The sequence below is a fragment of the Limulus polyphemus genome, unplaced genomic scaffold (genome assembly GCF_000517525.1).
Source record: "Limulus polyphemus unplaced genomic scaffold, Limulus_polyphemus-2.1.2 Scaffold3003, whole genome shotgun sequence".
Lineage (NCBI taxonomy): Eukaryota > Metazoa > Arthropoda > Merostomata > Xiphosura > Limulidae > Limulus > Limulus polyphemus.
The window spans coordinates 4,383-17,176 of record NW_013668613.1 but is presented as its reverse complement, the minus strand read 5'-3'; the positions used below and the strand labels follow the sequence as shown (position 1 = coordinate 17,176).

The 12,794-nt window shown below is 36.1% G+C and overlaps 1 protein-coding gene across 1 annotated transcript in view; it reads right to left on the bottom strand.

Annotated features, from left to right (window-relative positions):
* LOC106468422 (plasmolipin-like) overlaps positions 1-8,496 on the bottom strand; it is a 36,381-nt gene extending 27,885 nt beyond the window's left edge. Inside the window, exon 1 of the mRNA XM_013928850.2 lies at positions 8,140-8,496. Coding sequence (XP_013784304.1) covers positions 8,140-8,316 — 177 coding nt within the window. The 5' untranslated portion in view covers positions 8,317-8,496. The remainder of the gene's footprint in view (positions 1-8,139) is intronic.
* Between the last annotated feature and the right edge of the window lie 4,298 nt (positions 8,497-12,794).

The following is a 12,794-nucleotide window of genomic DNA, read 5'->3' as shown; positions in this document are numbered from 1 at the left end:
GCTTATGAAAAGAGGTGCTGTTGGCAGTACAAGTTTGTTCGTTGTGAATTTCGCGCAAAGCTACACGGGGGTTATCGGCACTAGCCGTCCCTAATTAAGCAGTAAAAGACTAGAGGGAATGCTACTAGTCATCACCACCCACCGCCAACTCTTGGACTATTATTTTACCAACGAATAGTGGGACTGACCGTCACGTTATAACACCTCCACGGCTGAAAAGGCGAACATATTTGGTGGGACGGGGATTCGAACCCACGAACCACCTGACCATGCCAGGCCCTAAGCAGTAGAAGAGAGATACTTTACCAGAGCTTAATAGGGGGATCGAAAACTTCCTAAAAAAATAAAGGGTGGGTTTAAGTTTTCCCTTATTCACGAGTGGGTGTACAGGTACCGTCTTGGAGGACCTGATAACCCCTTGTTTTTTCACGTTACGTTAAATGAGCGACTTTTAAATAAAACATGTTTCAATTACAACCAGTTTATGCATCAAACAAAACAACAACAACAAAAATGCGCATCAGTTATAAAAATTCAATTTATAAATTTTGTCTGAAAAACACAACATACGTATATTTTTTGATGAGTCAACTTTGTACTAAACTAGATGGTTATTAAAATAATTTATTCTCTAAATTTTATTTCTAAAATTAATGTTATTTATTTACTTTTACATAGTATGTAAATAGTTTTACTGACATATTAGTATAAATGTTATTGTGGGGCCAGGCGTGGCTTAGTAGTTAGTGTGCTCGGATGGTGAATACAAGAATTTATGATTCACAATCGCTTGCCACATAAAACGCGTTACAAACTTTTGGGTCATAGGTGGCTATCAAAATGGCGTTCAAATCCCACTATTTTGTCAGATTAAAACAGCACAAGAGTAGGCGGTAAGTGTTGTTGACCAGTTGTCTTCCATCTTGTTTAACCGTTCAAAATTAGGGACTGCTATGAGCAGAAAGTCCTTTATGTAAGTGGGTTGAAACTCAATTTATTTTTTTAGGCACAATGAATGGTAACACCTTTAATATTAAGTTACAGTCAACTAGTTTGGGTAACATCAGGGTTAGTGTCTACAGTGTATATTCAGCTACAACCGTTAATGGATAAGTTTAAGTTCATTTTTAAAATCGAACCTACCTATTAACGGTTGTAGCTGAATATAGGCTAAGCTAAAAATGTAGACATTAGTCCTGTATTACAGAAACTAGTCGGTTGTACCTAATAATACAAATTTTACCTCTCATTGTGCCAAAAACCATCGTTTTCGTTTGTTTGTTGAAACTTCTGAATCAAACAAACGATATTATAACCACTGTCAAATGCGTGTGGATTAAATTGTACACCACCTCATGGAACTATCATGGGTGAATTACAATACAGTAAACAGAAAAAGGGCCTAGTAAGACAATAGTAGATGGGAGGGGTGTGGGTGTAGTAAGCCTGCAGTAAAATATACAAGTCAACATTAGACTGGGAAAAAGGAGCCTAGTAAGCCTGCATAAAACAAAGAAAACGTCTAGTAAGCCTACAGTAGATAGTAGCGAAGGGACTCGTGTAAGTCTGCAGTATTAAACCCATAGTGGACAATGGGCTGGTTGTGTGGTAAAATATTATAAAGTTGCAGTGGACAGTGGGCTGGCTGTGAGGGAGAATATTATAAAGCTACAGTGGACTGGTTGTGAGGGAGAATATTATAAAGCTACACTGGACTGGCTGTGAGGGAGAATATTATAAAGCTACAGTGGACTGGCTGTGAGGGAGAATATTATAAAGCTACAGTGGACTGGCTGTGAGGGAGAATATTATAAAGCTACAGTGGGCTGGCTGTGAGGGAGAATATTATAAAGCTACAGTTCTCTCAGCCAGTCCAATGTAGCTTTATAATATTCTCCCTCACAGCCAGTCCACTGCAACTTTATAATATTCTCCCTCACAGCCAGTCCACTGTAGCTTTATAATATTCTCCCTCACAGCCAGTCCGGAGAATATTATAAAGTTGCAGCTTACTTTTTTTTTAATAAGATGGCGTACGTGGGTTACTAAGTTATAGAGTGTATTCTAAAAGCTTTATAAATTTTGCATAGAATAATAATTTAATATGTAGTCAAAGATCATGAACACTGTTTTGCTCAATCAAATGATGATAAAATTATGGTTACTGTTAGAACTAGGTAGGCGCTAGGCCTGATAAAGAAAGATGATGATGATGATGAACGAAAATAAGAAATCTCGATTTTTAGCTATTCGCCTGTTTTCAACTTTGGGACGCTCTGGATAGCTAAAAAAGCAGCATATACACCAGATATAGAGCGACTATGCCAAGTAGCTCTTCATATCTAGCTTCTATTGACCTATGGAGAAGAAAATCCAGATTACTTTTCTGTTGCTTTAATACGGGCGTCCATGCCATCCCTATATGGAAAGTGCTAGCGCACTCTTTAATAAAGCTGTCCCACTATCCACTGTGGATGTGTGGGGAGTATTATGAAGCTGCATTAGACTGGGTAGAGGTGGACTAGTAAGTCTGAAGAATTAAATTGACATTAGAATAACCACGTCAGCATATCTGTCTATACGTGCTTTTGACATTTTTGATTGAAATAAGTTATTACGAAATATAAGAAGAAGAGTAAGAAAACTCCGAGTTTTAACATAATTCACGAGAAATGACACATGCGTTAGCCGTAAAATAAAGTAAGACAGCCGCTCACCCGTTACATACTGTTCATACTAAAAATAACTCCAAAAATTTCGTAATGTTTTCTGAATACGAAATTAGAATTAAGTTTGTGTGACTGACTCTCTTGTACACGGGAAAAAATGTTTAAAGGCTTTAGGAATGGCGGTGAAAACTAACAACGCCACCAGAGTTCCTCTTTATCAATGGTTTAAGGTTTCGTCATTTACTCTGATTACCAACTCTTTAGGAATTCTAACTTTATAAAATAATAAATCAACCAGGGCTGGTCCAACAGAAAACTGGAAAAGACCCAATTCACGAGTGATCACAAACACAGAAACGTGACACAATGCCAAAAACTGGTTCTACATATTGTGGTTCATGTCATTCGCAGTACAGTATTATTTACAGATTTTTTAAAACAATGATATTCATAAACTGATTAAAGACACTAAATAAATAACAAACAGTTATGATACCAAACAAAATACTTTTTTCGCTAAATTTGGCCAAAAATTGTCTATTTTGTAATTTGTTTGCTAAAGCACAATAACACATTGCAAAATTACGAAAAAATCTCAGTCAGGAAAGAATTCTCCCTTGTGATTGGAATATAACACAAACGTTTTTACTTGTACAGTTGTGCTCTCGGTTTTGGAAATAATGTATTTGATATAAAAGGAAAAAGAATTTATTATAAAGCTCACTAAGCAACATTGCAGTAATGCATATATAATACGTATGTTCTCCGATCCGCTGGTAACTATCATTATTTTATTGTACAATTTGTCGTAATGACGCAGCCACAGGTAGTTTCCACACAAAACATCCGGGGCACGCCGCGGCTAAGGTATAACCTTGCAGCCGAAATGGGAGGTGTATAAACTAGATAGATTGGACCGTGCTGGTGGGCCTCGTGAACACGCATACCATGCGAGCTACCACCCTAAGGCTCGCAACAAGCACGAGAAAACGTAGCGTGCGTATTTGACTCTTGCGCAAGTGAAGTTCGAAGAGTCCAAGAAACCCGTCTTGGTTCTTTGAATGTGTGTGTGTGTGTGTGTGTATGTATGTGAACTAAACCGCCTTACATGAAACAAACAGATGTATATAAGTTCATCTTCAATCTAGGTGCACTACATAAGCAGCCTGACCTCTGTATCAGTGCTGTCTGTCACGGTAATATCACGTATGTAAAAATTGCAGGTAGTTTCGGGATTTACAAGTCCAAACAAGGTAGCTGTTTACAACTCATTCCCTGCTTTAAAACTTTTACAGCTGGTTTACAGTACTTCTACATTTTTACCGTATTACATAAACCTAAGTCAGATAATTGAAAATAAAAAACTTTAGTTCCTCCATTCTGAGTAGGTAAAGATTGAAATATAAAGGTTTACTTTTTATTATCATATTTACCGATTCAATACTTGTGTCAAGAAAAATAATAATTCTATCACCGCCATTTTTATAGATAACTCCTCCAGATTTATTTTTTAGATACGTACAGTCCTTCAATGACTTATCGGTAATATAACATTAAAATTCGGGGTTCGATATTTGCGACGGACATGGCGCAGACAGCTGATTGTGTAGCTTTGCGCTAAAACATACATACGCACACATAAAAGCATAAACAGTACTGTATAAAGAATCATTCCTATATTTATTTATAAGATTTGGAAATTAGTATGCAATAGTTGTGATCTTTTAATTACAAAATTATTGAGTTTATTGCGCGTAATTATTTATCGGAACATATAATGCTTTTCAATGCCAAGAAGAAGAATGGGTAACGTGTTCCCTAAATCTATATTCATGTGGCAGTGAAACAGTTAAAAAATTAGTTTTTGTTTGATGATATATCAACTTCTATTTTTACGCCGTGCTGACGTGCAATAATAATAATAAAAAGCACGCCATTCAGCTCATGGATGACCACGTGCCTTTCCAGAATAAACTCTGGAAACGTAATATTGTTAACAATCTATTACTGCGTGATTAGTACAGTATCTGATATCGCCCAGTCTACACACTTTAAAGGAACGCTGTTAATTTAGTATTTTGTTAGTATACTGGCACATTGTTGTCAGGAAACTGCTACCGTCGATTGTGTGAAGTCATGCTGTAGGAGGTATCTGATATTGTTGGTTGTATATCGTCATTATTAGTACATTATCTGATAATATTGAATACGCATTGTTATTTGACTATTACTTATCTAACGTATTGCTATCAGGTGATCATTATGGGAAACAAGCCCTTGTTGACTGTATAATATCAAATGATTGGTAGATATCTGATTAATGTCCCTTGTTTTCTGTTTAGTGCAGAAATCGGGTGTTTAAGTGATGCAAGGTAAATTTTCTGTAACCCCAAACAACACAAATAACGAAGTTACAGAGTGAATTTAGGGCCATGAAACTTATTAAAACAAAACACATCTTATCAAGAAACGTTACATTATACAGACACGAAACTCTTATAACAAGAGATCGTTTCAAGTAACAAAACGTTTCGTGTTTTTGCAACTATTCTGTAAACATTACTTGAAAATATTTCTCATTATGAGAACGTTTCGTGTTTTTACAACTATTCTGTAAACGTTACTTGAAAATATATCACATTGAGAACGTTTCGTGTTTCATCAAACATTTTGTAAACGTTACTTGAAAAGATTTCATACTATCATAACGTTTCGTGTTTCTACAACTGTTCTGTAAAAAGCGTTTCGTGTTTCTACGAACATTTTGTAAACGTTACTTGAAAATATTTCACATTATGAGAACGTTTCGTGTTTCTACAACTATTCTGTAAACGTTACTTGAAAAGATTTCATATTATGAGAGCGTTTCGTGTTTCTACGAACATTTTGTCTCATAATATGAAATCTTTTCAAGTAACGTTTACAAAATGTTCGTAGAAACACGAAACGTTCTCATAATGTGATATCTTTTCTGTAACGTTTACAAAATGTTCGTAGAAACACGAAACGTTCTCATACTGTGATATCTTTTCAAGTAACGTTTACAAAATGTTCGTAGAAACACGAAACGTTCTCATAATGTGATATATTTTCAAGTAACGTTTACAGAATAGTTGTAAAAACACGAAACGTTCTGATAACAAGATATTTTTTCAAGTAACATTCGAGTATGATTGTAGTGTTATAGAAAAACAACAACAAAAACTATCGGTAACGAGAAATTTGACCAAAGAGTAAACGAGACAGGATGATTGAAATAACAGGAAGCTTTCTTAAAAGTGAAAAAAATAATTACCGAGGAGCAAAACAGTCGGTTGTAATTAGCATGATAATCTCCTTTAACGATATATAGTACTAATTATAGATGTACTATGTTTATGTGTATCATAAAAACAATGATATATAGCACTAAGTATAGGTGCACTATGTCTATGCAATAACATATCCTAAAAACAATGATATATAGTACTAAGTATAGGTGTACCATGTTTATGCATATCATAAAAACAGTGATATATAGTACTAAGTATAGGTGTACTATGTTTATGCATATCATAAAAACAATGATATTTAGCACTAAGTACAGGTGCACTATGTTTATGCATATGATACAAATAATGATATATAGTACTAAGTATAGGTGCACTATGTCTATGCATATCATAAAAACAGTGATATATAGTACTAAGTATAGGTGTACTATGTTTATGCATATCATAAAAACAATGATATTTAGCACTAAGTACAGGTGCACTATGCTTATGCATATGATACAAATAATGATATATAGTACTAAGTATAGGTGCACTATGTCTATGCATATCATCAAAACAATGATATATAGTATTAAGTTTGGGTTTGTTTTGAATTTCGCGCAAAGCTAGCTACACGAGGACTATCTGCGCTAGCCATCCCCAATTTAGCAATGATAGACTAGAGGGAAGGCAGATAGTCCTCATCACCCACCGCCAACTCTTGGGCTACTCTTTCATCAACTATCAGTGGAATTGACCGTCATATTATAACGTCCCCACGGTTGAAAGAGCGAGCATGTTTGGTGGGACGGGGATTCGAATCCGCGACCCACAGATTGCGAGTGCGCTAACCACCTGGCCATAGTATTAAGTATAGATGTACCAGGTTTATACACATCTAAAACGATTAACATCGTCAACTTGCAGGATGAGAAATTTCCCACGATGCTGATTATGGGTTTTTCTGCACATCATGTAAAGATATAGCCACTTATGACCACAAAACGCTGTTGTACACTGCAAGAAATAAACGTTTCAGCCCAAACTTTTAATTTCTCGCGAGTTTTCCATAATAGTAAGAAGAAAAAAAAAACAACCAAAAAAAAAAACTGACATTGGGTAATGATTGTTTGACTGGAAAAGTAATGGCTGTAAACAAGGTAATGACGGCCACACCCCTTCACCTAGTGACGTCAGAGCAAGTAGGAAGAAGAACACTTGTGACAACGATCTTGTGGAATAACATCCATTTAGGGAAATAGCACATCTAGGATGTGACCAAGCTTGTGCCTTCATTAATTCCATGGGACTTTATTTTAATTTTTTTTTACATCATTATATTAGCAAGTCATTACGTGTGATTAACATACACCCGATAAAACACAATGTGCTACATTCTTATTAGCCCCTTCTACATCTTGGGTTAGAGTTTCGACATACATATTACTTTAGCCTAGTAACAACACGTTGTGATATTATTGAAACGTGTGCTAATTTATGTAAAGCTATAAAATCCTGGCGTGGATATTAAAAATCTTATGTAACATTTTCAAGGTTCCTGTAGTATAAATACGAACTATATTTTAGGTGGTGAATAATTAAAAACTATGACAATCTGAATTTTTGAACAACATTAATACGACGACTAATTTGAAAAAGAATATTCTTTAATTTTAAGAAAAGTAGCCAAGAGCTAGCTTTAGTGCAAAAGTCAGAAACTTAAAATAAATTGCAAGTAAAATAAAAAAATAAGGCTTTTATTTATTTGTTGTTAAGCGCAAAACTACTCAATAGGCTATCTGTGCTGTGCTTACCACAGGTATTGAAACGCGGTTTTAAGCGATATATATCTCCAGGCTTGCCGATGAGCTACGGGGGGGTGGGAGGAAGAGTACTCAACGGAAGAGTGATAATTCAGTGTTCAAAGTTAATATTATTACATCGGTTATTTCTATTATATAACACCGATAATATATGTTAACAAATTTTACTTTACTTTCCCCGTACCGCTGAGCCACATGGGGGTTGGTGGTGTGATCAGGTGTACTTATGGGAGAAAAGGTATAAAACACATTAAATCTCAATAACTAAATAATCACCTTTTACTGGATCAATTTTTGGTTGAAATCATCACGAATCAAAGAGAACAACAGTATTGTAAATATACGAACTTCGTAAGAAGGTCTTAGAATACGGGCTGGTGTTTTTCCACTTACCACTTGGACAAGCTTCAATATACCTGGAACAGTCTTGAAATACCATGGGTTTAGCTTAAGCCCTTCTCCTACACCCGTTGACTCGGTCTTAACAGTGGCCGTCACAGCAGCTGAATGTGTGGTGCTTTGGGTCTCCTTTTGTTGAACTTGGGGTAGTGCATTTACTTCTCCAGCCATTTGTTCAAATTTTACTTTCACCGACAATTAATGAAAAATATCAAAAACCCCGAAGTAAATCTTATTTTTCGATAATCTGAGGTTTATTAGGATCTTTGGTAAACTGTTGCTCCTTGTACGCCTCCACCAGTACTTGGGTTATCTATAAGTAAGTACCACCGAGCACTTCGTGTCGCTTGGGCTGCTCCGCACTTTGCCGCTAGAGGTGCACGTGTAAACCGGTTTTCCCGCTAGGAGCGTTGCGTTGTGCCTCGCTGAACTCCCGCCAATAGCAGAGTTCTAATTCACCGTGAAGTACGTTCTTCTGAATGATGTCACAAAACGTAAGGGTACGAGAACCCCGTGAGCTGTTAGTCCTGTTTACGAAAAGGATTACAAAGAGATGAAGAAACTTCTTATGTAAGATAATTGTAGTTACTTACATATTTTGAGAGTTCTGTGTTTTGTTGTTGGCATTTCACTGTAAATTTGTTTTGAAAAGTTTAGTTTTTGTTTTGATTTTCTGTTAATGAAAATCGGCGGGGCTTGGGGGTGGGGGACGTTCACCTTCAACAGTGGTACTTTCCAATTCGAAACGTACGTAACTTTTCGTGTCACCCCTTTTATAGATTTCAAATCTGAGTAAGCATTAACAAACAGAAAACCACGCCTTTCCTTGTAATACAAACAACAAAACTATATAATTGCACAAGGAATTTTAAGTTTTTTGAATTTCGCGCAAAGCTGCTGGAGGCCTATCTGCACTAGTTGTCCATAGCAGTGATAGACTAGATGGAAGGCAGCTTGTCAATACCACCCACCGCCAACGCTTGGGCTACTCTTTTATCGGATTGCCCGTCACAGTATAACGCCCCCCACAGCTGAAAGGGCGAGTATGTATAGTGACGGGATTCAAACATACGACCAACTACTAAGTCACGATTTTATGTGGTACTACCCCAATAAGTTAAAGATTAATTAATTAAGTAAAGAAAAACTTATCAAAAGAAGGAAGTAAATATAGAGATGGCTAATATCAATCGTTCAAAATCAATGTAAACAAGATAGTAGGGATGGCATTTCCATCTCTCTGGTCATAGACTGTAAAACTCTTTGAATCTTGTCTAACCTCACATCCATGTTTACACATGAAATCAGTTCCAAATTTGCCCTCATCCTTTACGTCAATTACCCACAAAGTTTCTACACTAAGGGTAACTTCTAACTTTCCTTTCACTGGAACTTAATAGTTCCCTATATTTGATATGTCTTGGGAAGAGTTTTCATTCCTTACAATTTTTTTTTGCAGTTTCTGGCAATATGTTCTTCCAAGTTATATTTCAGATACTTATTATATTCTATTGTTCATTTCTTCCATCCTGATGTTACTTTTCTACTTCATTAATCTTGGTGTTATAATATTTCCATACTTCATAAATACCTTTCTTCACTTTGTCAATTTGGTCATTAAAACCTTGCTCTAATTCTTTGATGTCCTTCTGCATTTCTTCAGCCTTGTTGTTGTAATCCATCTATATTTCTCAAATAGCTTTACCGATCTTCACTACAATCAGACTTATTTTTATTTTTAACTTCTGTAAATATTAGGTCTCTTTCTTTTATATTTCCGTCTCTTACCTCTTGACCACCTTTAAATTTTCTATAAATTTCTTCTTGATCATATTTTAATTTTCTGTAACTTTCTTCTTGGATTTTTTTTTAAGTTCCTGCCTTTTTACTAATGTTCGGTCTCTTTCTTTTTAATCTACTTTTAATAATTTCATCCTGCACAATAACAATTAGGCCTCACTTCTTGACCATATGGTTGTCATTTCAAGCAGTTAAGTCCATCATCAAGTATATTCAAAGATCTATTTTATTTTCACCGGGATAATTCCACTTTTACATCAGTGTTTTAACGATGTTCTTTCACTGGACAAGTTCTTTTAAATTATCTGGTAAAAATAATTTGCAGTCCAGTCCACGCCAAAAGGAGGAATTTTCCCATGCTGAAATGGCACATAGGATACAGTGCTGAACTCTGGTTTAATTGGCACAAATAGATGAAAATGGTAGCACTATCCCCTGGATAGGAGGGCAGTACGTCATAGGTTAACCCCAGTAAATAGCTGGTACTTACCAGACAGCTGGGTAGACTGAAATAATTGGGGACACAACAGTACCGTACGAGCCTGAATATTACAACCATCTGACTACGAGTCCAAAGCATGAAGCCAATGAGCCACAATGCCCCAGTCCACGTAATAATAACAAATTACCATATTTCTTCCTTTACCTGCATATTACAACCATCTGACTACGAGTCCAAAGCATGAAGCCAATGAGCCACAATGCCCCAGTCCACGTAACAATAACAAATTACCATATTTCTTCCTTTACCTGCATATTACAACCATCTGATTACGAGTCCAAAGCATGAAGCCAGTGAGCCACAATGCCCCAGTCCACGTAACAATAACAAATTACCATATCTCTTCCTTTACCTTCATCAACACACCTTTGAAAGTTACGTCATGGAACACTTGGTTCCAACTGAACCCCAGAATAAAATTACCGTTATAGTAAGCTCTGGATTGAAATTCCAAAAACCACTTTCATTGCAACCTTTATTAGGGTTAACATGCAATGTGAACAACATAAATATATATATATATTCTAGAAGAAATATGCTGACAAATGAAGAAATTACATTGTTCCAAATATACAAGTAAGTAGTATTCAACCATTCCTTATACAAACAGTGTATCAAAAAATGCCAAAGTTTTATCATACTCCTATATTCAAGTCATTATATATCAATATATGATGAGATTACCACAATACTGGAAAATTGAACTCAAAGAAAACTGAAAGTGTACGCTGTGGGTCACCTTGGGCTCGACCAGATCCCAACAGTAGACTATGGATTGAAAATCCAATAAACAAGTTATTTACAACAATTATAAAACAATGTTTCTATAAAATAGGACATTATAAGTAGCCATCACAGAGAACACTTGTTGAGGAATGAGATGCGCATACATGCTTATCACAATGATGTTATAAGTAAACAGACGAGATGATACTGTACTACTTTGATGAATTATCCTCTATAACAGTCTATATAGTGAACTAGACGTTTAGAAATTTGTTTCATTTGTTATAGGGCGGACTGCATGTAGAGTGATGGTCAATGATAGTATGGGGTCCTCATGGACCCCAGATAAATATTAGATTATAGCTACATACTCTTGGCCCAACTATTCGTTGGTAAAAGAGTTTCTATTTTTACCCGAGTTCTGGATTATTCGGTAAAAATAGTAATATAAAATATAGTTCATTTAACGATAACAAGACGTTTTATTTCATTAAAGTTCCGGCCCGGCATGGCCAGGTGGTTAGGGCACTCGACTCGCAATCTGAGGGTCGCGGGTTTTAATCCCCGTCCCACCAAACATGCTCGCCCTTTCAGCCGTGGGGGCGTTATAATGTGACGGTCAATCCCACTATTCGTTGGTAAAAGAGTAGCCCAAGAGTTGGCGGTGGGTGGTGATGACTAGCTTCCTTTTCTCTAGTCTTACACTGCTAAATTAGGGATGGCTAGCGCAGATAGCCCTCGTGCAGCTTTGCGCGAAATTCAAAACAAACAAACAAGCTACATACTCCGTCTGCTTATTTCGAAAACAATAGTGTCATATTGATCCAGGGTTTCTGCTTGACAAATACATGATTGGATATAAATGTTTAATGATTATATAAAATACATACAACCAAGAAACTCATTGGGGTCCATGTGGACCCCAGTTGTGCTGATGAGGGTTAACGTTTGTACAAGCTCGTAAACTGTTGTAAATTGTAGGCTCAGGTTTAACAATTATGTTCTACTGGAAATACCTTACTACAGTATTATAACTAATGAAAAAATAATCTTGTTGGTACAATTTTACAGCTTATCAAATCACGTAACTGAATATACATGATAGCTAACACAGATCAAAGTGTTTCACTAAAATCAACTGATTGATTCACTGCTGGTTTTATCAACTGAAAACAGAGCAAGTTGACTCAAATGCTTCACTGATTCTCGTTTTCATAATCTACTATTATCTCTTGATACTCTTCTAATTTACTAGATTTTTGTGACATCAAATTTAGAACTTTCTAAGCTTACTCTCATAAACTTTCTTGATCTTGACGATTTGAATTCATACAATACCAAAACATATTCCCCGCACCTTAAAATGTGGTGCATTATAAGGGTGACAGTTAGTCCCTTAACTTCGATGTGGGTGGTAGGGTGCTGCTGATTGACTGCCTTCCTTCTGGTTAAAGTTTAAAATTAGTGTTTGTTCTGAATTTCGCGCAAAGTTATACGAGGGCTTTCTGTGTTAGCTGTCCCTAATTTAGCAGTGGGAAGGCAGCTATTCATCACCACCCACAGCCAGCTTTTGGGATACTCTTTTACCAACGAATAGTGGGATTGACCGTTACTTATAACG